This window comes from Strigops habroptila, chromosome 8 (genome assembly GCF_004027225.2).
Source record: "Strigops habroptila isolate Jane chromosome 8, bStrHab1.2.pri, whole genome shotgun sequence".
NCBI classification, from domain to species: Eukaryota; Metazoa; Chordata; class Aves; order Psittaciformes; family Psittacidae; genus Strigops; species Strigops habroptila.
Window position 1 is genome coordinate 55,648,768 of NC_044284.2, and position 25,864 is coordinate 55,674,631.

Consider the following 25,864-nt stretch of genomic DNA (forward strand, 5'->3'; position numbering starts at 1 on the left):
CTAATACAGCTTAAGGAATGTGAATCAAAAAATTGAAGAGGAACAAACAGCAGATCTGATTCAAATTATCTGAAACTGCTTTGATCATATTTGAATGCTGGCTTTCAATTTGTACCATTTTCTTAATTTATATGCTGCACTTAACCTCTGTTCCAAAGCCAAAAATGTTAAAGAATATAAAAATAGAAATTTTACTTCTGAAAAAACTGGTACAAATAATGTCAGTGATTTCTTACCTTGCAAAAAAAGGATACTGTATGGTCAATGCTTCAGTTGTACTTACCCTTTCTCACTCAAGGTTTTGGTTTGGATGAAGTGGCATTCCCTGAAGCAAAAAGATCCTGTGCATCATTAAGGATTGTTTCAAGCAAGTTCTCCCTTGATCTCTTTGATTAGTGGGGAGCAAAAGTCAGGAGTGGAAGGTTATGCAAGTGGTGGAGTAGCTGCATGGATTACGTAGAGAAGGCTTTTTCCAAACCTCCCTTAGACAAAGCAGGTTACATCCCATAGGTGTATATGTGGGCCATATATCAAAATGCTCACAGCATGGTTTTGTAGAGTTAAAGAGAAAAACTTACAGGAGTATGTAAGGCAAAGCAGCAAAATCTGCCGTCTTATCTACTGCTGCAGGTGGCAACACATGCTTGGACTCAGCAGTTCCTGCTTACAGTGAAAAGTTGAGCAGTAAGTCGCTCTCCAAATTGCGTTTGAAGGCACATTATCAGGATAAAACATAATATTTTGAAAGTACTAACCTATCTTTTAAATACTTCATTAAAAACTGAGTAGAACTTGAAAAATTTAGATCAGATTTTAATGCAGCACTTTCATATTTTGACCATTATTCAGTGTTAGCGAAGGCACTACATTTCTTGTCCTAAGTACCTGTGTTGCTTTGCCTCTATGGTTTTTTTGTGAGCCAGAGAAATGCTATTATATTCGTAAGATTCCAAGGTTACAGGAAACATAACCTACAAAAAGGCCTCCAAAAACTCCAGCGTACCCCAATTACTGTTTTACATTTCTCCCCACATGCAAAATTAAACCATTATGCCTGCCTTTTATCATGTATAGTAAGATTTTTGTTACCCAGGAACTTCCTATGCTGAAACATCTTTGCAGAATGTTTTTTTTTTTTCTTTTTTTTAATTCAGTATATATTTTACAAATACAAGTGCTTTATTAGGTTTGGGGGTTTCATGCTTATTATTAGCCAGTAGAGTTTCATAGAATACATGATGTTTTTTTGGGCTCTTGAAAGCTGTTTAATAATAGCCAAAGAGATTGACCTAACTGACATGCACAGGAGCAGCGTTATTTCTTCAGTGACTGGGAAGATGTGTGTAGGGTTTTTTTAAAACAAAATTGTTCTCAGGTAAGTGTTTACGCAGCTGCCTAAAACCAACCTAAGGGTGCCTTCTGTTCAAATAACAAAGCTCTGGACACATGGACACATAACTAGCAGTTTCCAACCCAATTTTTAATTGCAGAATTGCATGTGATTACCTCCTCTTAGCCCTTTGGGGTTCTTTTTGTATTTTTAATTATGTTTTGCTCTTAGAAACCTTCATAAATTAGGTCTGGTACTGTGTGATGGGGATGGAGGTTTCCCAATGTTCACGCTGAGTAGTGAATCATGTGGGTTTGCTGCTCCTGGCAGCATTCATGTCGCTGGAGATGTCCCTGGTTTCCAAAAGGTTCCAAAGCAAGGGGAAATCGTGCTCTGCACTGCTGAAGTCTCCTAGCTCGCCTGTTGCCCCCCACACACCCTTTTCCAGCATCTCACTGTGATTCATTATAAGGTTGAAGTATTTTAGTTCGTGGAATTACTATATGTAATTACCAGAGCAGATTACTTTAGCTAGATGCCCTTTACAGTTATTAAAAATGCACTTTTGGTGCATTAAAAAAGCCTGTCTCAAAAGAACATATAGGAAGGGATTTGGTGGCATATAGTTCTGTAGGCTGAAAAATATTAAATACTAGAATAACATTGAGCTGGAAAAGTACTGAGCATTACTTTACTCTGTTTTCTTCTTGAGTGTGGTTGGGTTTTATGCCCTAGAATGAATCTGTGATGTCCTGTTCATGGATAGGCTGAACCTTGGCCTCTGCCCGCATACACTGCATAGCTGCAGCCCTGCAGGTAGTGTTTCTCTGCCTACCTTTTGTTTGGAAGGTATTTTTGATGGGAAGTTGAAATGAATAATCTGTGAAAGCCCTTTTACTTTACAGGGCAAATTACTTGTGTTTGCCAAGGTCACCTTGGCCCTGCTGGCTGTGTCCATTTCCTTGCTCAAACAGTCATAAGCTCTGCTGTTGCTTGCACCTAGACTGAACACGAGCTGGCCCTGGGGCATCAGATTTGCACTCATTTTTGACCCCACAGGGCTTAATTCATGTTTAAATATATATATATTCTGCATGTGTCCTCAAATCCTGTCCTTTTCACTTCTGTAACATTTTTGTGGCAGCTTAATGTTCTCTCTCTCCTGATGCCTTGCAAAACAGCCATGCAGTCACAGGAGGAACTGGTTTTACAGCAGGATCAGCAAAACAGCTAGGCACAGCCTGCTCTCAGATGTGCGGACTAAAATAACTCCAGAAATGTTCTTTTTATTATTTCATTGTTACAATAAATAATCCGTTTTTACTGTAGCAGCTAAAATATTTGTGTGCATTTTATTGAAGGCAATGACAGCCTTTGAAGTCAAAGTTGAGAGGTGACTATTTACAGAATATCTGTTTGGGGAAAGCATTGAAGGAAGTGTTATGCATTTGGTGGTAATAGGTGGTACACTTTATGTTCCTCCTCAGCTGATCGTAGTGCATATCTTATTTACGCCATTTCGTAGCAGCAGCAGCATCTTGTGAGGGAGAAAGGCTTCACTTTATTTTTACAGCTAAAGCTTGATATAATTCAACAAAACAGCTTAGAATGAGGGGAGATACAGCTTGTGTTGAAATAAATATATATTCCAGAAATTTAATCTATTTTTAGAAATTAAATTTGCCCATCCATAAGAGCATATGAAAGGTCACTGCTGCTGTTGAAGATTGCCTGGCAATTCAGTTGCAAATATCAGAAGCAAAACAAGATGTGTGATGCATGGGGTACAGATTGTTTCAGCTGTGCTGCTTTGCCCTGGAAAAAGGACGACGACTGAAAGGATGCGAAGGAGGCGTTACATGGGGATTCAGGTGACCTGGCTTCGTGTTGGGGGACACTGGAACAAGGATGGAACAGAGTTTTGAAAGGAAGTTTGAAATCTAAAAACAGCCGGTGACCCCCTGAAGTGCAGTCTTGTGTCCCCATCTCCTTCCTTTTCTCTGTTGCGTGAGAAATAGGTATTTTTTCCTTTCTTCCCTGGCAGGAGCAGGTAGAACACTGTGACACTGCTGGAGCAAAGGGAGAAGTCTCCGGTGAGGGGAGAAGGAATCTGGGTTCTCTGAGCCCTTGATGCCTTCCAGTTTTGAAATCCATCAGATCTATCAGATGATGTGTTCAAGGCCAGGTTGGACGGGGCTTGGAGCAACCTGGTCTAGTGGAAAGTGTTTCTGCCCGTGGCAGGGGGTTCGAACTGGAGGAGCTTTAAGGTCCCTTCCAACCCAGACCATTCTGTTATAAAATACCAAACAGACAGGATTATTTCTCTGTGGTCTGAGGCTTTCTCTAATTATTTTAATTTTTGGGTAATAAGTAACATGGAATATAGCTACTGCTCTTTAAACACTTCTCATTGTTAAAAACGTTTATTTCTGCTTTATTCTCCCATTTTGATCAATGGGATTGGATGGTCCTAGTTCAAAATACAAGCAAGTAGGGCTGTGGGAGAAAGTACTAAAGAGTTTTCTGGAAATGAAGTAGTAACATTGCTGCTCAAAGATCTTGCTATTTATCTTGGTCTCTCAGGCGTTTTTTGAAATGCCAGATATTTCTGCAAGATTCAGGCTCTAAATCTGTCCATGTTAATTCTTGTAATTGTCCACAAAAAGACAAACTATCTTGTCACTGTAGGGTAGCCAAATAACAGCAACCTCAGAGTTCTCCGTTGTACAAAGTCATTTGTCAAAAAGATTGCCTTCCAGTCACGCTCAGCAGGGAAGGAGGCATGGGAAGCATCAGGCAGAGAAGGAGGAAGGCTGCGGCAGCAAGCAGTGGGGAAGAGAGCAACATCTTCTGCACCCCATCCCAGACTGCTTGGGATGTCACAGAGGGGGCTTAGGTGTTCTGTGAGGGAGACGAGGTGGCGGGTTTGGGGGGTGGAAAATACTGGGAAGAGCTGAACATGTTGGATGTGGCAATGAGGGATTTGCATTTTCAAGTTTCCCCATGTATGCAGTTGCTTTGGGCCCCCCATGTGTACAAGGACACAGTGTGATGTCTGATGTCAGCCTTCAGATGTCATCTGCCTTCACATGCCCTTGGCTGCATTTCCCCCCAGCTCCAGCAAAGCTTTGCAGAGGGGAGAGGTGTGAAAGAGTATACACTGCTTTCCTTCCCCGAAAATTCAGATTACAGCCATTTGGAAGCTGTAGATTTGGGATGCAGTTCTTCTGTAGTTCCTCTTAAAATTTAAGTAATCGCTTGTTCTGTTTTGTGGTAGCTCAGAGTTAGTCAAGGAGGGGTCATTAGCTGTGATTACTGCACCCTGAGGCAAAGCCTTGGACAAGAAACTAAAAATGCCACAAACCTGGAAAGCCTCAACTAAGTTGACTTTGTTTTTGCTCTTCAGGAGCCTCTGTCTGCGTAACCTTTTGGATCTTTGTAGTGCTTGTTAACAAATCCTCTTCCACCCTTAGTGCCTGTAGTGATGCTGCAGTTCAAAGGACTTCTCAGAGCCACGTTTTAAAGTTCAGATTTGGTTCTGCTGCTTTCAGCAGACACTAGAGAGTCTGAATCTGTTAGTTTTGGGCATCTTCTCTTAATCGAGTTTTCTTTTAACTGCTTCAGTTTTGCCAATGAGTCCTTTTCATCCCACAGAGCCAGAGCAATTATTTCTCTTAGCTGTGCTCTTGATACAGCCGGAGTGCTTCTAGGTTGTTACCTGTGGATGTCTTTCCTGAAATGATGGGATAGACTGTTGTATCTTACCTGCAATCATAATTAATCCCAGTAAAATGACATTGAATTGCTCAACAGTAAAGTGCATTGTCACTCCCCTCTATCCCCCAGCCAAGGGCTTGGAGAAGAGAAAAGACAGAGCAGTGCAAGTGATGGATATGAAAATATTCCAGACTCTGGACCAGAGAGCCTTTGTGTGTGCTTGTTCTGACAAAGCACAGGAGGTTTTCTTAAATCTCTGTTTTTGCACAGAAGTAGGGCATGGACGAGGGCCTGGAAGTGGTTGTGGGAAACATCTCTTCTGGCCATAGCCCATCCTTTGGTGTTAAGCAGATTTTGCTTCTAGTTCCGTATGTGTGTGAAACAACTAGGATTGTGCTTATTACATGTCAGGCTCTTTGAGCGGTCGTGTTAAATCACTTCCAGTGTGTACTAGTGGAACAAAAGGCAGCAAGTGAAGGAAGGGTCATCCCCATTTTACACGTTTGGACCTCAGGCAGGAAAAAAGCAAAGTGACTCACCCCAAAAGGCATCCTACATCTTGGAGTGTGTCACGCAGAGAGATAAAATCTTTCAGAATTGAGGTCACCAAGAAGTTTTGAATGTTAGACAAACTCTTTTGAAAGCTGCCCAGGTAGTCACTTAGCACTGACTGCACCATATCTGCTCGTGGCTGGAGAGATGTCCCAGGGATTGTAGGTACCATCGGTAGGTGGTTTGGTGGCCTGTGGATGCCCGTGCTGCCGTGCAGAACTAGAAGTAGGCTCGTGACTAGTGTCAGGTTCACCAGGTGAGTAACAGTCGGTACAGATCAAGATGTACATCTCCTTGGGAGAAGTTTTGGTTTTGAAAGACGTGAGCTGCTAGCTTGCTTGTCAGCAGCTGTTTAGACCGGCGCAGGGTGGCTGGGCTGGCAGTCATATCCTTCAGGGAAGGATGATGCTGTTCCTCATCGGAGCAGATTGGAGTTGAATTTTGGGATGAGACTTCTAGAAATGGACTTAATGTTTGAAAAGTCCAGGATTAGCATATGATCTGAAGGCATCTTTTAGTATGAGCAGCAGTGAGGTGGTTAAATGTCAGTGTTTGAATGGTTGCTGTTACACGTCCAGTACCTCATGTCTGTAAGACAAATGGGATGCGTTCATGCCTCTGGGTGCCTTTGCTGTGGGCTCTGACTTGGAAAGACCAGACTGCTTCAATTTACCTTCTGAAGAGTCTCGAGGTCTGAAATTTTTCAGTTTTCTATGTGGCAAAATGGGTAGGAAATCAATAGGGAAGATAATTACTTGGCGATATTTTCTGTGCTCCCAAACAGATTTGTGCATTACCATGGAAGATATGAAATGCTGGACCTCATGACTCTGCATTAGTGTTTGGAGACAGTGGTGCAGACTCTTGAGATGGCTGTTTACACCAAATAGAAGCCCTTACACAGTTCAATGTCAGATGAGAAACATCCTGGCGAAAGATTTTCACAGTTAATATATAAATTTATAGAAACTAACATCAGAGGCCAGCAAGCCATAAAATAAATTGTACAATATTTTATTATCTTCCTTGCAAATTGGACTGAAGAACTCCTAAATGATCTTACACAGCAAAATAACTCCGTTTGACCTCCAACTGTCATACAGGCGGACATACATTTTAATGCTGAGAAATGCCTGGGTCAGACAGTAGTTTGGTGTTCTCCAGCTGATTTATTTGAATTTCTTTGTGGTGGCTAGGATTTCCATATTCTTTCCTTTTTCAGCACACAGTTTCATTATAGGGCACTAACACTGCCATGAGCAAGAAAATCATTCTTAAGTGTGAATATAAAGAATTAATGCAGTATCCTCACCCAGTGCTTTGTGGTTTTCAGTGCTAAAATGGGAGCTGGTTTTGGCTCCCATTTTAACTTTCACAGCACAAGTTGCTTCTGGTCTAGTGGAGGGCCAGGGTGGGCGATTTCTTCCTTTGATAGCTAATACGTGGGAAGACATCCCATCCTCAGAACTAACTGAATAATGGCTTGAAAGCAGGATGGCACAGCCTAACTGATCGATTTGTCATTGGCTGACCTGAGAGGGAACATGAAAAAGATTCAAAAGCAGATAAATAATTGACATCGCTAGCTTTGAGTCCATTCAGCTCACAACCTTTTCTCCTTGCTTTTAAAGACGGCTGAGTTGCTTTTGGCAGCTTTTTTCTTTGGCCCAGGCTCCCCTGCAACCTGAATATTTGATTGCAGGAGGAAGTAAAAAGTAGACCTGTGTGGCGATAGGTGTTTACATATGATTTGAGTATGTGGAGTCTCCCCTTTCTGTATGTGTCTGCAGGGCCTACAAGAGCAGAGCGTTTTCTCTGTGTAGAAATATATATATAAAATGTTAGGCACTTGGTGCTCTGGGAAGCAGTGTTTTTTGCATATCCCAATGCTTTTCATCTTTCCTGTAACATGGCATTTGGTTAATGAATGTGCCAGAGTGAGAAAACCCAAAGGAAACCCCTGGCTGTTTTCCCAGGAACTTTATTAATTTTGCAGCTCTCGGTTTTGAGGAATAGGTAGGGTCCCTACCTCCACTCCAGAGAGGCTCTTAAGTGTTTTTTAAACTGTTATTCCTGAAGTAGGTTAAACTGTAGGTGTCTGAACCCTTTGAGTACCCTCTCAAGGTAAGGCATTTGCAGAGCGGGAGAGAGTCTGCTTTTCCGAATGCCCCGGCACAGGGTATGAGTGAAAAGCCACTGACATGAGACTACCCAACCAAGCACAGTCAAAACCAGTGATTTTAAGCAGAAGCACAGCGCAGTTATCCGTGGTTTCCCCAAGCACCTGGCTTGATCTTAGTTACATAAAAGTCAGGTGGTGCCATGTATATTCTGGTCCTGCAGTACCAGGGGTGTTTGGGACCAGCAGTTAAGTGACTTAAATGCTGCACCCCATGAGGAGCTCATGGGCTTTCAGGTCCTGAATCGCTGAGGCACAAAACAGTTTCCACTCCAGTATCCATCTCCCTTTCAGCACTGATCTCAGCACCTGAATGTTTCTCTGGTCAGAAGGTCTGCTTGTGCCTTGTGCTGAGTGCCTGAGCTTGCCTCAGTTGATGCAAATTTTTTATCTAACTTCTTTTGCACATTTCTTTCCCTAATTTTTTTTCACCTTCCCTCTAAATGTAAATGTTAGATTTAAAAGGTTATGTACCAACATATAAGTTATAAAGAAGTTGCCAAAAACCTTCAAATCTAAAATCTTTGGGAGTTTGTCTGCTATTATGCAAAGATTGTGGAAGCAAATATTAGTCATTAACATCACTTTCTGTGTTGAGTCAGCATCTATTTTTAGGTGTGGAGCACATAAAGACAACTCTTTGACACATAAAACATACAAAGACATCCATTTGACATCATTTGTGTTTGGGCTAAGGCTCAGGAAAAAGGGAAGACAATTGCTGAATGCATTGTATTCATGACGGGGACCCCTCCATTTCCTTCCAAGACACATTTTAAGACATAATGCAGGAATGTACTGATCTGTTGATATTTAAATAAGTCAAGATGAAGTGCAAAATATTCAGGTCTGGATCCAATGCTATTTCAGATGTGCTGCAAAGCAATTCTTCACGATCCACACTGAATACTTGCCATTAAAGCTTTATCCAGGAAGTATTTTTGTTATGTTAAATGTGTGTATTCTGAATGTATATATTTTAAAAGTGCAGAAGGCTTTTTATGCACATATTATAATTATAAATCTGATTCATGGATAGAAGAGCAGTTGAGAGAGTCTTGATTTAATAATTTTCCAACAGCATACATGCAGTTGGAACTCAACTAGATTTTTCTTGTTTGCTTGGTCATAATATTTTGTGGTCTGGTTCTGGGCTTCCAGTGCAAGGGAACTTCTTGTGATGAATTGCAGATACGACAATGGGTGTCAGTATACAGTTCCCTGAGCAGATGTTCATTTAGTCTAATTTCACCAGTGCTTTACTGTTCATCCAGAACAGATCTTGCCAGCTCAGGATGAAGACACAAAGAGAAATAGCACAAAAGATCACTCCACAAATAACCTGATCTGTTTCAGACTCTTGGGGGGGCTGGGTAGAAAAACATACTGGAACTTAGGAGTGCTATGTTGGATACAGTAAATCATCCATACACCCACAACCTATAGGGGTAAATTTACAAAGCCATGCGTAGGAAGTTGCATGTTAATCTACCTCTGAATAATAGTTATTTTATGGCTGCACTTGAAGAGCCTTCGTGTCTGTTCTTAGGCTCTTTAGCTCTTCTTTGTTCTTCCAGCCTTTCCTGACTTTGTTGGTTTTGCAGAACAGGTAACATCTGAACTTGAGGGTTCTTGCCTGTGAAAGAACAGAAAATAATCTGTCCATTTGAAATGCAAGGGGTGGCTCTAGCTTACTAATATGTCTTTCCTTTCCTTCACTCCATAGGTGTCGTATGCCCGTCCAAGTTCAGCATCAATCAGAGATGCGAACTTGTATGTCAGCGGCCTTCCGAAAACAATGACCCAGAAAGAGTTAGAGCAGTTATTCTCACAATATGGGCGCATCATCACCTCACGGATTCTGGTTGATCAAGTCACAGGTTAAAAGAAAACTTTTCTTGGTAGATGCATGTTTTTCTGGAAATGGCAAAGCTGTAAACACTTGTTGGCAGTTGGGTTTCAAGACAATGTGAATTTTAGTGTAAAATGCAGTACCTGGTTCTTTGAGTGTTGTAACTGTTTGGAGCATAACTATTACCTTTTTAATGAGGTACCTTAAAATACAAAATGTTTACTTCAAAGTGTTATATTAAATATGGTAGGGGCTGATTTTGGAGAACACAGTTGGGGAAGAGTGTTTTTCTTTGTAGGACTTTCCTTAATTGCAAGCCATGTATTCTGTGCAGTGACAACAAACGTTGAGTTCATGTTCGTTACATAGATAAGGCTGTTCCTACAAATATTCATCTGTTCACATGTCTTTACTTCCCAGGGGTTTCTCGAGGTGTGGGATTTATCCGTTTTGATAAGAGAATAGAGGCAGAAGAAGCCATAAAGGGACTAAATGGCCAGAAGCCTAGTGGTGCTACAGAACCAATTACTGTGAAGTTTGCCAATAACCCCAGCCAGAAAACAAGCCAGGCACTCCTTTCACAGCTGTATCAGTCTCCCAACAGACGCTACCCTGGACCACTTCACCACCAGGCTCAGAGATTCAGGTAATTACCTGGAAAAGAACTGAAGTTCCACCAGCGATGACAATGTGGGGCAGGTGCTACGCAGGAAAATATGCTTTAGTTGTGTAGGCTGACCTGATTTTCTTTGTAAAATTAAATATTCTTTCCTGGAGAATGAGGAGGAAAATCTGCTGACAGCAGTAGTCATGTTGTATTTACTAAAACAGCTGAAGTACTGTACAATCAGATCTCATGAAAGTTCATAGAAAAAGGGAGGACAGAATAAGAGTTACACTGATAATCAAATGAGCAGCAACTATTCTGTTCTTTCTCCTTTTTTTTTTGGTAATGCTTTTATTTTCTGCTGTATTATTACAGTTTTGATGCAGCTTAGACTTTGATGTTAATGACAGTGGATTGGTAGCAGGAAAAAAGCTGAGTCTGTTCCAGTCAGCAGCAGTATCATTAAATTTATTAGCCTGAGATATCTGCTCTTAGTATAAAGAGACCTTGCATTAGTCTTTGGTGTGATTCTTCAGATGCTTTCGGGGATGTTTTATGCTTTGCATTCTCAATATACTGTTTCCTTCTGACACATAAGCCAGAGTTAGCAATACTTGATGTCCTCATTACTTTGATATTTAGTAATGTTCAGGCAACCTAGCATTCAAATAAAAGGTGTGCCTTCAAAAAAGAAACTTGGACATACATAACTGAGTTGCATGTTGGCTTTAGAGAATTTTTTAAAAGTATATTTAGGTTTTCAGTGATGAAAAGTGCTAATGAATTCAAGATCATTAAAAAAAGTCATCGGATGCATTAAATTTACAGTTGGTTTTGTGTCTTTGGCACGCAGCTGTGTCCATTGAGATTATCACTGAATCCTTCCATGGACAGAAGGTCTTTATTGTACTCTCACAGAAAGCAGATGATTATATTCTGTATAAAATTTGGTGGTCATTTAGATTAGATTGACATATCATGGAGGATTAATACTAAATAGATGTAATATAGTGTGGAGAGTATTATGTTAAAGTAGTTAGAATCAATAATTTTCCCAATTCTAGCAATTTTGGACTGTAACATTTTATTTCCAAGTTAACTGTAAATATATGGTGAATAGTTGAACTATTTGCACAAATTTCATACTAACACTGTCTAAAAAGGACAAATCAGAAGTGGATTTTTTTAAAAACCAAACCCTGGAAATGAAGATTTTCACGAAAACTGTAGACAAGTTAAAAATAAATGCTGTGGTGGAAATTGAAGCACAACCTCAGACTTAACAAAGCAGGCTGGGAGTTGTTAGGCTCCTTAGATGTGTGGGAAACTTGTTGAACGTTTCTTCTTTGAAAATGGAACGCTATTAATAATAGTTCCATTGAGCGATCTTGCCATCTGTGAGACATTAACCCAAAGACCCTCCTTCTCTTTTCAGGCTGGACAATTTGCTTAATATGGCCTATGGCGTAAAGAGGTAATTAGAATTCCACAGATTGCCAGATGTCCGTGTTGGCACAGATTGGTGCTACAATTTATTTTTTTTAATTCACTAACTTTATTTTTTTTTTTTAATTCCTTCTTTTCTTCCACCAGCATGTCAAATTCTTTTTAAGTTTGGACTTCAGTTGGTTTTGTTACTTTAAAGGCCACACATGCAAATTCTGTGGGGTTTTTTGTTTCACCTTTTGTTTTCATTTACAGGTGGGCTTCTCAAATGGTTTAGGTGCAGCAGCTACCAGCATTGAAACTACAGTCACCCTGCTAAATGGTGCTTTTTCCAGCACCATTTAGCACCAGAACCATTAACTTAAGTTTTTAACTAATCTCTGATTTGATAATAGAAATCTAAATAGTCTAAAACGGAATTATGCTGCTGCTGTTTAAATCTCACAGTTAAGATCTTCTTTCTCCTACATCTGGCTTAAGATTGACTTGAAAATACAGCTGTCTGCACCTTAATCAGCCCTAAATTTCTTTTGTTACAGGTTTAATACTTTGAAATTTTCTCAGTGCTTGAGATTTCGTTTTTGTTTAAAATAGCTCTATGTGTCTGTATGTATGTGCACGCATGTGTGATAGACATTTATGCTGTTTCATGGGTATGTTCAGTGTTTGATAGCTAAAATGAGTTGACGTGTTAGTGTTTCTTCTGATGGCACGCATCAACGCAAGCGAACCTTACGGCAAAATAACGGTATAGTCTTATTCCTGATGTTACCATAAGATGTCCAGCCATACCCCACAATTAAGATGAGAAAATGCTTCTTAATCTTCTGAAATGGTCTGCTCACAACACTTGAAAATTATTTGGGCTTGTTTTTTAAAGCTCATCCTGTAAAAGTGGCATGGTAAGTATATCTTTACGCTAGCAAGTAGTGGGCAGTAGCATGGGTTTTAACTACTGCCACGGTAGCTATTATGCAAATCTTAAGACTACTCACAAAAAGGAATAGCCAGAACAGAGGCAGCCTGTCTTCCAGAAGCACTACTTCTGGTGTTCATTAGTACATTTATTACATCTGCAGTATCCTTAGTGGTGATGGTGATGTGATGAGTCAGAACTTGCCACCTGATTTTATCACACACCGCTTTTCCTGCGTTCTCCTATCTCATTTGTTTCTTGGTACATTGCCAAAAACACGGCAAAGCTCTCAGTGTCAAGTATCTGTCAGGTACAGGTCAGTGTCAGAAGGATGGGTTTGTTTCAGGAGTTTTCCCTTGGTTTTTGCTGCTGTTGCTTCCCCAGAATTGCGCTGGTGTGGTGCAGGACAAACAGGGTTCAGTCTGAACTAGTGAGGGTATGAACTCAGATGTCATAAGACCAGCAGAGGGAAGGAGAATGAGTTACCTGCCTTTATAAGTTATGCATCTGCTTTCTTAATATTCAGAGACTGTAGTAGTATTGGTCTTAAATCACAATAGTGTTTTATAGGCATCTTAAACTAGTCTGTATCTCCTCCCAGCAAATCTTGAAAACTTGCACTAGCAAACCCTGTATTTATAGGCGGAGGGTCACAAAAAAACCCAGTGTATTGATAAAAACTTCTGAAACTGCCTCTGTAGTGTGACATTCCTGGGTTTGAGGGTTGGTTCGTTCTTCCCTGTATCAAGTATGTGGTACTGCTGGAAAAGGAGATGTGTTGACGTGGAACAGAGGTTTTATTGACGCTAATTCCAGGTCACTTGCTAGTAGCAGAACTACTTACGCAGTAGTTTATCTTCTGTTTGTGTCAGTACACTTGCACTAGTTTTGTGCATGTTTCCTTGGATTTAAGGCAGCTCCTGTGCTCGTGGTACATAAACAGCTGAAAGCTGAAAGCAGCTGAAAGCTGCTTCCCTAAAGGTTTCCAGGGAAAAGCTGCTCTCCAGTGAATTGCATGAAACTTTAACCGTTAACATCAGTGCAGCATTCCTGCAAAACTCCGTAACACACTCTGTGACACGCACAGCTTTGGGTTGTCCAGATTTTACAATAAACATCACTTTCAGGGTAGCATATACACTAGTGTTGTACTTCATGTTAAATTTAAACATGGCAGAAGAGAAGCATTTTCTGATGTATGTATGTTACTAGCACAGTTGGCACTTGTCAGCAGTGGGCTTAAAGTCCCATCTTCCAAATTCAGGGAGAAGTTGAAGCTGTTGACTTATACAAGCTCTCGGTCTTGGCTGTCGCATATATGATTCCACATAAGGTGGAAGGAGCAGTATAAATTGGCCTTGTCCAGCTTCTTCCTTGGTTTTCAGCAGCTGGGGAAATACCGTGATTTAGAGCCATGCTGAACCATTATGATAATGTTATTAGTTTCAGTATGTGGGAGAGAAACTAAAAGATGTTGAGAGTAGGATTTGCAAAAATGAAGTTCAGTTGGAAAATTGCCACATACCTTTATTAAACTGTCTGCAAACCTGTATGTATGTCTGAGGATCCAGTGCTGTGAGCGTTTTTGAGCTGCTCATTTATACCGTAGCTACACCCCAGTGACTTTCCTCAGCTTAAGATATATATTCCAAGTGTCTTTTTTCCTTGAATATGCATGTAAAGTGCCATCAGGAATCGACAGAATGGTGGGCAGCCATCAGGTGTGTGGTTTCTTTTATGGTTATTTAATATACACAGCATTATATTGTGCAGACTGCTAAATGTGTGTGGAAATATTGCAAGTGTAAGAGGAGAAGTTTTGGAGAGCGCAAGAGCTTACTCAGCAGCGCTGAGTTCCCCCCTCAACTCCCTCAGTCATCACTCAAACTCCTGAGGAATTATTATTCAGTTCTGGTATTAAAACTCATCATATTGAAGGTACATGTGAAACTGGATTTTTTTATTAAGACGTTTCCTCTGTGCAGTTGTTATTTTAAAACCTATCCCAAAGTGTAGCTTCAGAAAGCATGTCACTTTTTTTTTTTTAAACTGATGAAAGGAAAATTATGTTGATCCTGAGGGCTGATACTGCTTAACATCTTCATTAATAACCTGAGTCACAGGCTGCAACGCGCCCTCCTTGCATTAGCGGGTGACACTAAATTGGTGAGGGAGCAGGGGCAGTCACTGTGCTCTTGGCCATGGGTGCCACTGGGGAGACCTTGACAAGCTGGAGGAACATGGTGAAATTCAGGAAAGGCAAATGGAGAGTTGAGCCCATAGCTGCTGTCCTCAGCTAGCTACAAGGGGCAGTAGAAAGAAGATGAAGCTGAGCTCTTCTCAGAGCTCAACTGCAAAACGACAAGAGGTGACAGGAGCAGGGGAAATTCAACTGAGTATAAGGGAAAATCATTTACAGAGAGGATGGTGGAGCCCTGGAGCAGGGGCTGCAGGAGTGGAGTTCCCATCCTCGAAGACTTCCAAAACTCCCTTCTGCAAGGCCATGAGCATCTGATGTAAATTGAGAAGTTATCCTCGCATCGTGCCAGAGATTGATCAGATGACGTCTACAGATCCTGCCCAGCCTGTGTTACTGTGTGATGGTTCTGTGTTCATAAACATACTACCCGGCTTTAGCTTCCCGGTTCAGATGTTCAAGCTAAAGGAAACTGGTCCCAAAAGACAACGAGGAGGGAAAAGTCAGGGTAGCTGTATAAGATTTCTAGCAGCTTGTCTCTACATTGACCACCCGAAGAACCTAAGAGCCTGTCATGGACATGAAGTCTCACAGTATGAAGGTATTAGTTGACATGCTCATTAATTATGTTTATGCACTGTTTTACTTACCATCCAATTGTTGCATAAATCTCCTTGAATATATGGCCAGCTTTAAGACTTCTTTATTACCTGGATTTCTTTTCCCAGTGTCTGTCAGTTAAGGATTATGTTAGGAGGGGAGTTAAAATCCATGAGTTACACATCTCTCTAAATCTGATATTTAGTATTTTTAGGTAAAGAGGCCACTGTTACAGCTGAATCCTGGCAATGGCATTTCATATTAATCTTTTAGAAATAAAATCTTAAATGTGTTAGGGTTTTTTTTTCATTACCAGCTAGTAAGAGGTAAAGTTTAGGATCTCCATTGCCCTGAAACTACGTTATTTTAGTGGTGGGAATAAGTAGCAAATTCCAACAGGCTTCTTTAAATGAACTTGTGTTTATAGCAGCATTTGCAGGCCCTTTTGGGCTTAGATTGTCTTTAAGCATTTTTGTTTTATTAGATCTTAGTATACCTCTAAGTAGGGCTTATCCTTGAAGCGAGACTCATCGATACCCAGATTTGGTCTGGTACAGCCCCCTTCCACTTAAGTAGAATTAGAGACCAAAGGTAGCAGTGTAGTCATCTTCCAGGGATAGGATTAAGAACCTTCATTACCATTGGCTTACTTACTTTAAAGTCTTGGTTCCATGTAGCTTGTGCCAAGAGATATATTTAGAATAGACCCATCTTTTTACTTGGTAGGTTTTCTCCGATCACAATTGATGGTATGACGAGCCTTGTCGGAATGAATATCCCTGGTCACACTGGGACTGGATGGTGTATCTTCGTCTACAACTTGTCTCCCGACTCCGACGAGAGCGTGCTGTGGCAGTTGTTTGGTCCCTTTGGAGCAGTCAATAATGTCAAGGTGATCCGTGATTTCAACACCAACAAGTGCAAGGGATTTGGCTTTGTCACCATGACCAACTACGACGAAGCTGCCATGGCGATTGCCAGCCTTAATGGATACCGTTTAGGAGACAGAGTATTGCAAGTTTCCTTTAAAACCAATAAAACCCACAAATCCTGAATTTCATATCCTTACTTACTAAAATATATATATATAAATATATATACGAACAAAACAAAACAAAAAAAAAAAAATAAAAACTCTTCAAGGCTTATATTCAACCATGGACTTTATAAGCCAGTGTTGCCTAAGTATTAAAACATTGGATATCCTGTGAGGAACAGGAAAGGATTTTATAATGCTTAGAAAAAAAAAAAAAACCTTTGATGCATTGAATGTTCTTTCATAGCTGTCGTTGTTGAATATAATATACATAGATAACAATGTGCAGGGATTTTTACCCGGCCAGCTAGTTTTACTACCTTCCTTGAAGGTGGGTCTTTTTAAGATGACCATTCACTCATTTGAAAAAAATAAGAAAACAAACAGTTTTTACGAACTAATGGGATTAAAAAGCGAGAACAAAAGATTTTTCTTTTCTTTTCTTCTTTTCAAAAAAAACATCGATTGAATCAGATTGGTAAACCCCCCACACAAATTAAAGAGGAACAATAAAAATTGCAAAAAAAAACATAATTTTGCAACTTTTTTTATTTTTCCTTTTTTCTTTTGTATCATGTGAACTAAACAGTCTTCTGTTAGGGAATGGGGTAGAGGGGGATACCTGATGACATAACAATTTAAATAACATTAACAATGTTGCCAAAGAGGTGGTCTCTTTGCTGAAAATGGGTTTCAAGAAAAATCTATTTTTATAAAATATAAAGAATTTTTACAAGAGAATCTGGATTTGAGAAAAAAATATTTTGACTGGCTAATTTAGGGGAAATTGACAACTTTGTCATGTTCATACTGCACTGGTAACTTTTTAGAGATCAAGATGTGTGTTTTAAACTGGATTAGTAGATTGTTTTTTGAAGGATGGGCTACAAACAGATGATCTTCGTATCTTTTCATAGCATGTAATAAAAATATTAAATACAGTACGGGAGAGTGTTCTTCCCAGGCACGCAGTTACCCACAGTCAAAACCCAAAAGCAAGGAGATGAGTTGCAAGACGGTTTTTCTTTAAGTCATCAGTATGGGATATCAGCAGAACAAAAGTTAAAAAAATTAATTTTTTGATCAAAAACTTCCTTGGTTTGAGCAGTAGGTGCTACAAAATTATTTACATATCTTAGTATCATAGTTAAATGTAATGTGTTTAGAAAAAATACATTTGCTTTAAATTTGTTAAGAATTTTCAAATTCACTTTATAGCCCAAGCTAATATAATTGGGCTGTGTTGGCACATTTGGAACACTGTTTATGTTGCTTGAAACACTTATTTATTTAATTGCCGATGTGATGCATATGGCCAAAATCAAATATAGCTAGTTTGGCTAGTCTACTTATTTGTTTACTTAAACTATGGGAAGAAGCATATTATTGTGTCATTTTGTTGTGTGTGTATGTGTATATATAATATAAATATATATATATATAAAGTTATTTTTTCTTTTGGTTAATTTATTATAAGTTGTAACACTTTGCTAGTTTTGTTTGTATATGTCTTAAAATGTTTTCTTATGATACTTAAGTGACAGAGGTATCAAGGTAACTTGTGTAGAAATATTGTTTGATATATTGTCATGTTTGTTGTGAATATTTTTTCTTACTGCACAGTAGAAAAGAAAACAACTGGGTCTTTATTTTAATGTAATTCAGATTGGGGAAAACAGAGCTAAGGGAACAAAATGACTGAGGGGGTGCTCTCCCATGTCCAGTGCACTGATCATTTTAGTATGTTTGTGCTTTGTACGGTTATATATTTAAAACAAAAAAGGGTCATGCTCTTCCCTGAGTACTAGAAACAGTTACTCGCTATGCATAATCTAGTTGATAGTTAAATTTGCTATTGCTTTTCTTGTCTTGTTATATAAAATCTTTTCAATACAAGTTTAGTCTTAATGGTAATAAAACGTTATGGTTATTTATAACTTGTGCTTATTTTGTGCATTTTTTCCATGCTATACCCACTAACTGCATGTAGACTAAGTATTGTTTTTTCACACTGAAGAGGCAAACTTTTGTAGTAGACAAATAACTAAAGCAAAGGCTGCATCATAATTTTATCAGTTTTTTACTTTAACAATGTTAGATTTTAGTTTAAAGGAACACTCATTCAATGTTCAGGGAAACCTTTATACATCATCTGCTATGAATGAGCGCAGTTTGCTGGGAAAGTTTTGATGCATTTGCTAAGCATTAGTGGGGAAGGCATGTCAGAATCTTTTCTCTACGATGTGTTTTACTATCTGAATAATAATAATAATTTAAAAAATCTTTCTTAGGACCAGGCAGTTGTATACTTTAGTTATAATGAATGACTTCATGTTAACCTTGCTAGTTTAGATCATTTCTGAGGGAAAGTATTGTAAATGTTTTTTTCATAACCTTGTTGTGTTTGAATTATTTGTACTTTAATTGTCCAGACAATAAATGAAAGTGTGTAGAATGGCTATGGACTTTCCACCTTTTTAACCGTGTTCAGATGTTTTAGTAATCCCAGCGCACCTCAGTTGAGGTAGATGTTAGAGTCTGATTTCAGAAGCAAGGTCTTGAAACATGCTAGTCAAACCGACGGAGCATATTCATTGTTTGTTTTTCCTTCTGAAGGTTAGAAAGAATCGGCCATTTAATTTAAGATGTTGAACACCAAATACCAAACTGTAACTTCATTTATTTGAATGCGGAAGATATTGAAGGATTTCTACTATATACAGTATTTTTACACAATGAAAATATTAACTCAGTCAATATTCAACACTTAACAAAAGCAGCGAGCAAATTTCAGCGTTAATACAGTTTTTAAGCCATCATTTAGTTTGACTTTTCTATGAATATGCACCAAATGTCATGCAGTATGAAACAGTGTACATATCTGCTGTACAACAATATATATGATCACATGCCACATTTGATTCTTTTCACCATGTGTTATAACTAGAGTTGATACTTCTTTCAGTTGGCTTGTTTGAATCCCATTAATACAAATATTCACTTCATGTTTCTGTTCTGTAACATCCACTAATTGAGAATGTGTACCTTGTAAAACTGCAGCGTTGAATTTCGTAACTGAGATTAGGAAAACTATATCAGAGGGCTGGATGGACCGTGTGGTTCTTCAGCTCCGTCACCTATTAATAAACTCGTGTTTTTGTGAGATTAAGCTACCATGTTGGTTATAATAATTAATTTCAGGCCGCAGAATGAGTTTGTTCTTAAATGTACAGCTTGCTTAATTCATCGTTAAATCAACCAGACTGTGCCCCACTAAAATGCAGAAGTTATTAATTTGCACTATTTATAAAGACTTGGCTCTGAAAAACATCATCCCTCCATCTATCTATATATATGTATATACACCACTTTTGATGATATACATATATACATAATGTAACATGCACCAGCCCCTTTTAGAAAGACGGCACTTTCCATTTACGACAGACCCTTAGTAACTAGTGCTTGCTATAACACTATCTATATTATAGCATTTGTCAGGTTCATCGCCTACTATTCTCCTGTCCTTTCTTTGTACCTTACACTGTCAGAAAAGCAATGATACAAAAATCACCATATACTCTAGGTTCTCGTAAGACAGAAATGTGACACTACATGCTGTCATTTTGCTGTTGACTTCAGGCCAGTGTGGATAGAGATTATTTCCCCACAGGTTGGCTACTGCTCTCCTCCATCTCATTCACGTAAGGTACTTTCTTATGTGAGCTGTATCAAAATTCACGTAGTAACACAAGAGAAAGGACTCTGCCAGTTTTAAGGATTTGGTATGTAACGTTCAGTTCCCCTTTTCCAAGAGTATCACAGATGTGCGCTGGATAAAATCAGTCACACATGGGCCCATGGTTTGCTATGCTGATGCTATGTGAGTGTTTTTAGAAAGTCTTACTGGAACACAATTTCTGCCCAGCTGGGATCAGAACCAAATTTCACTAACACTCATTCAGAGTAATCAAGTTTTATATTTCTTTCCTGAAAGGGTAATCACTCTTTCTGCAATTAGCAAGCCTGCTGCATAAATAGAAAATCACCTGGGGGAGGGTGTTTCAAGTGCATTCACTTCACATTCCACTTCAGCCTACCTTGGGCATGGTATTGGGCTTTGAATGAAGACAGAGGGGAGGGTGTGTTAAAAATCATGGCTGGCATAGTCAAGATCACAGTGAGCTGCTCTTAAATTTTTACTGTGGGAAGTCACTATGGCTAATGACACTGAATTTAGCACAACCAAATGGACATAAATACTCTGGCGCTATTGATGGTTGCCATTGGGAGGGTTGGGCAGGGGGCCTGGATGCCTTGCACCTAGTAGAGGCTGCAGCCTGGGTACTTGAATTGGCCTCAGGATAGTTAATAGGGAGAGACACCCATGGAACGCATTTTTCCATCAACAGGAGCCAGGGATGGCTGTTAGCTTATGCATCTCGCTTACATGACCACAGATAGGTGAGGTGAAGCCAGGTCAGCATGTGATACAAAAGATTTTCTCCCTGCCCTGGAGAGCTTGCAGACTGAGCTCACTGCACAGAAGTAATTCATTGTGCATACAGAGCAAAATGAAAGGAGATCAAATCCAGCATAACTTTATGAAAGCTCTGACATCTCAGGCTAATCCATATCTCTTCTAAAAATAACTGACTTCTTAAACCCAGAAGATGCAATGGAGCCAATCCAGCTGAGCATCAGTAACTCATAACGGGGCATATCACTTGGGTTCAAATGGGAACCTCTACAGGAAGAAAACAAAAAGCAAAACCACATACAAAGACGCACACATACATGTACCCTGTTGGCTGCCACTTCGGGGCATTGCTGCAGTGCAGCCCCCTAGCCCCTTACTAAGGAAGTCACCTTCATCCCGATTACATCAGGGTGGTACTTTCAATACCCAGGAGAACACATATGCTGGTGCGACAGGCATGTCTGAGGCCTTTCCCAGAAACGCTGCATGCCACACTGGTGTGCTGGAGAAATTCAAATGGGATCAAGTGCAGTGAGGTACCAGGGGATCAGGAGAATGGAAACTTGCTCTACGAAAAGAGTCACTGAGCTGAGATTGTTTCTATTCCCATAAACCTGAAACCTGGGTTTCAAAAAGCCTGTTCCCAGTAAACCTACCAGAGAGGAGCATTAGAATGGGCCATAGGAAGGAAAGCAACCAGAAGGATGGGTCATACAAAGGGAAACTAATTTGACTCGCCCAGTATTGAAGACAGGAAATCAGCCTGGGTCTTTCTGACTATCAGATTTCTGATATACTCTTTCAGTAGAAATAACAGGGAAGATGGGAACATGGATATATACACGCACAAAAAATTAAACAGCTGCTTTTCAGACAAAGTTTGATGTTTTGTCTACTACACCCCTAAGGTATCACTGCTAATTTTAAACAATCCAGCATATTTTAAGGGACTTAAAATATTTCATGTTGAATTTCATTCAGATTTCAAATGTTACGGGGCTGCAAAAGCAGAAAAGAAAATCCTAAAACTTCTATCCATTCCACAATAAATAACAGTCTTAAATCAGTGGGGTTTGGAGCTGCCAGTGATTGTGACTCTACTACTACTACTTACCTCCCAAGGCTGGTTCTTATTTCCCCCACCTCAAATACAAAGCAATCCAGTGTGATAATGGAGCAGTGGTATGCCATCATCATAGAATAGTTTGGGTTGGAAAGGACCTTAAGATCATCTAGTTCCAACCCCCCTGCCATGGGCAGGGACGCCTCACACTAGCACCCAACATAGCACAGCGTCAAGGTTCCTTATGGTACCATGCACCCCCACTTCAGGTGGCAGCCTCCAGCCCCATTTGTCCAGTGTGACATCCTCACCAGAGCAGCTATAGGAGCTCGTAGCCAGCCCTAGGGCCCATGGGGTGGTCCTGCCCGCCCAGCCTTGCTCCAGCGTCTGAAGGGCAAGAGGGATGGGTTTTATTTATTTCTTTGTTAATACCCCAATGGCACAGGGAAGCACACTGGGGACCCTCTGTCCAGGCCATTGTCTTACCGGGCCCATGAGGTGCATCAATCCTTTTCTTACAGTAAGGAAAATGTCATTAACACAGGCCCAGTGGCCATCACTCAAGCATGAGGAGCAGGCGAGTAACCATCTCTGCCCGCCCTTTTTCCATCCTGACCACCTGCTTACCACCACAACCATTAATGCCCTTAGTTTCCCCTCCTCTCCAAGTACACCAGTGTGGACCCTGTCCTAGACAAAGCCCCATTTCTTGTGCCACATGAAGCTGACAGAGTGGTCAGTGGCATGGGGCTGAAGTGCCTGACCTCCACTGCAATTCTCTGCTCATCCTCACATTTCTTCTTCCTCCTCCAAGACCCAGATGCGCAGCCTGGGATGGCAGCATGGCCAAGGCACAGCAGCAAACCACCAGTGACAGCTTTCATAGAGACACCAGACATGTATCAAATTAGGAGGAAACAAAACCAAACATCCCCTAAACTTCCTGAATGAACATAAGCAATGCCATTGAAAGAGCAATCATTGGAAAAGAAATCCATGATAGAGAAAGAAACCCACTAAAAGAAAAGGGGCCTAATTCGGAGGCCTTATCTGTGCTGTGTATCACAGAGTGCTGCTGAGCTGCCCCAGCACCCTTTTTGATAGCAACATCTGGGGAACCTGACACTGAGGCCCAAAATAGTTAATTTTATTTAAGTGACTTTTAAACACACAAGATCATTAGCTCTTCAGTCTGCGTGTCAGGACTGACTGGAGCTGCCACGATCCATTTGCTTTAAAGCAGCACTTAAGGCTTTTCTTCCCTTACACTTTGTTGGAATTGCACAGGTCCTGACAAAATGATATGCGAGAATTAGCTTTTTACGAACAATACAATTCTGATTTTAAATCAGCACATGAAACAATTAATTTTGTAGGATAAGGAATCTGTTGCAAATATACAGCAGTACACCCACACATCACCATCTGCTGCGGAGAATTAAATGTACAACTCACAAATTAAATCCTGCAAAGTTGGTGCAAAAAGGTCCTTGCTTGAATTTAAACAAGGCTGTGGAAACCTGCAAACACATTGCAAAAGATCATGAAAACAATAACAAATTTTTCCATCTGTGAGTCAGTTCTAGCAGGGTTGAGGGTTTGTTTTGGTTTTTTTTTTTTATATTGGTGTATTTGCAATAATTGTTGCAGCTCACAATGCAAATTGTCTAAAGTGTGTTTGAGCTCGTCTCCTGGCCAGGACAAAGTCACTCACACAGGTGCATCCAACAGGATCCATAATATTACAGCAGGTCTTCTATGTTTAGGGGGCAAAAAAACCCCAAAAACCAAAACCCACAAGAAATTCCTTTTTTAACATATTCAGTTTAGCCACAATTTTTTGAAAAGTTGGCAAATCTGGCAATTGTTGTGGATGTTTTATTATTAGAATTATTAACAAACACTGTTCTGCTGAAATGAGGAAAAATAAATATCAACAACTACTGCTGCCATGAAAAAACTCTAACAACAAACAGAGATCTGCATCCCTTTGACTCCCCTGAAGCCAAGTGTTCATTTTCTCACTTTGCCTCCTTGTTTCCTTCTAACATACCCATTCGAAATGTGCTTTTCATTTTACACCTAGTAGAAGCAGAGGATACTAAGTCATGTCTACTGATCTTCTCTGCTGAGGAGATGGCTAGGAATCTTCCTAGTCAAGAAGGGCAATGAAGCCTCTTGACCTAATACATGCCAGTAAAACATGGCTCTATGAGAATGCTGGAGCAGACTGAAAACAAGGGTCTTTGTACAGTTGCAGCCCCTGCCTTTTCCATGCTTAGCATTAACCCTCCAGACAGCCAAGACTGTTGAGTGCCCACTGGCAGCCATGGGCTGTAAACGAGCCCAGGACCTGGTCCTCACAGTCTCACCAGCTGTATACCTCAAAAAGGTAGTCTTTTGCAGCATTAGGATGACTGAAGCCATGCCAGTGATCCCTGAAATACAGATGCCAGTCTCCTATATTTTTAAATAGGGTACCAGGAAAATGTACTGACATTTTCTCTGGTTACTACTTCATTATATCAATAAAAGAGCTATAAACACAAAGCACACATTTATGATGCTTGCAAGCCCATCAGCATCTGGAATTCTACCTGCACATCCCCAAAACCACAAGGGTATGCGTGAAATACAAGGTACAACATTCCTCTGCCACAGCCCAAAATTGCTCTGGGTGTTCTGCTGGAGTTTAGCAGGGCGTTTTTAGAAAATGAGATTTCCTAAACCTTTTCTGAATGCACGGGCTTTTTTAACATGCACTTATCCACTCGCGCACCTGGGAAGTACTCTCGGTACACACACACTGAGTATAATTTATGCTAAGGGCCTGTTACGTGTTTAACTCAGATAAAGTGTATCTGTAATTAAGAAATGCAGTATCAGAGGTACAGCGTGCATGTAAATTTGCAGAAAGGATTCTATCAACTGAACGAATGCCACTAAAGACTATTTAAAACCACAACCTAATCAGAAAGCTACGCATATATATATATTTATATCAATATCACAAAACCCTTTGACATCCTCAGCACTGCTAACACTCTGACTAGAAGCCGACTTAACACAGCTGCCTAGGGCACGCTTGCATGCATAAAGAATCAAGTGACTTGATTAATCAGTTAAAGTTGCTGAATCATGGGCTTGCAGCCGTGCCTGTGAAGCCTTGGCTATCAATGGGAAACCGTCAGCATGGGATTTAGATGAATTTCTGTCATTTAAGCTTGTCCACAGACCTGTATGGCCCTTATCTTTACCAGCATTTTTAGGAGAAATAGAATCTCTGTCCTGAAAAATTAGCCTTGTCAAAAGGGTCTAAGTGTGTGTGTAAGAAGAGAGTCCAAAGGTAAGTGTCAAAAGGGAAGCAGATCTTAGAAGAAGAGGTAGGAAAGCTGTGAGCAAGAAAACCCTGAATCCACTTGGAAGACATCAACAAACACAGCCTGAGGCCCCAGGCTGACTGGCCACACTGAGCAGCAGCTGAAGGTGGATCCCAACTCGAGCAAATTATGTCTGAAATTCAGCCACATCACCAAGGAAAGAGCAGGAAAAAATGAGGAATATGTGATACTGGTGTGGATGGAAAGCAAAAGGAGGCAGGCAGGCTATCTAACAGAAAACTGCCAAAAAAGGGGAGCACTTCTGGCTGTCTGGGACATGAACTACTTTGCCATGAGTTTTCAAAAGTCAGGGAGGCTAGGAAAAAAAAGCATTTCCTTAACACATAAAGAGCAGTTTTTCCAGAAAAAAAAGAGACATTTCTAGGGAATATGCTTCATTTGACACTCACTGTAGAGGCTCTCTGCATGGCTCATCCTTCCCAGTGTCCTGCAAGCTTCACCTCTTCTGAGGGCTGCAAGCTTTGGGAGAAGGAGCTTCCTTCCTCTGT

At 40.3% G+C, this 25,864-nt stretch overlaps 1 protein-coding gene across 9 annotated transcripts in view; it reads left to right on the plus strand.

Moving 5' to 3' along the window:
* ELAVL4 (ELAV like RNA binding protein 4) overlaps positions 1–19,601 on the plus strand; it is an 83,078-nt gene extending 63,477 nt beyond the window's left edge. For all 9 annotated transcript variants that reach the window (XM_030494319.1, XM_030494315.2, XM_030494313.1 and 6 more), the window contains exons 4-7: positions 9,505–9,658; positions 10,051–10,276; positions 11,673–11,711; positions 16,123–19,601. In XM_030494319.1, coding sequence (XP_030350179.1) covers positions 9,505–9,658; positions 10,051–10,276; positions 11,673–11,711; positions 16,123–16,450 — 747 coding nt within the window. In that variant the 3' untranslated portion in view covers positions 16,451–19,601. The remainder of the gene's footprint in view (positions 1–9,504; positions 9,659–10,050; positions 10,277–11,672; positions 11,712–16,122) is intronic.
* Positions 19,602–25,864: the final 6,263 nt, after the last annotated feature.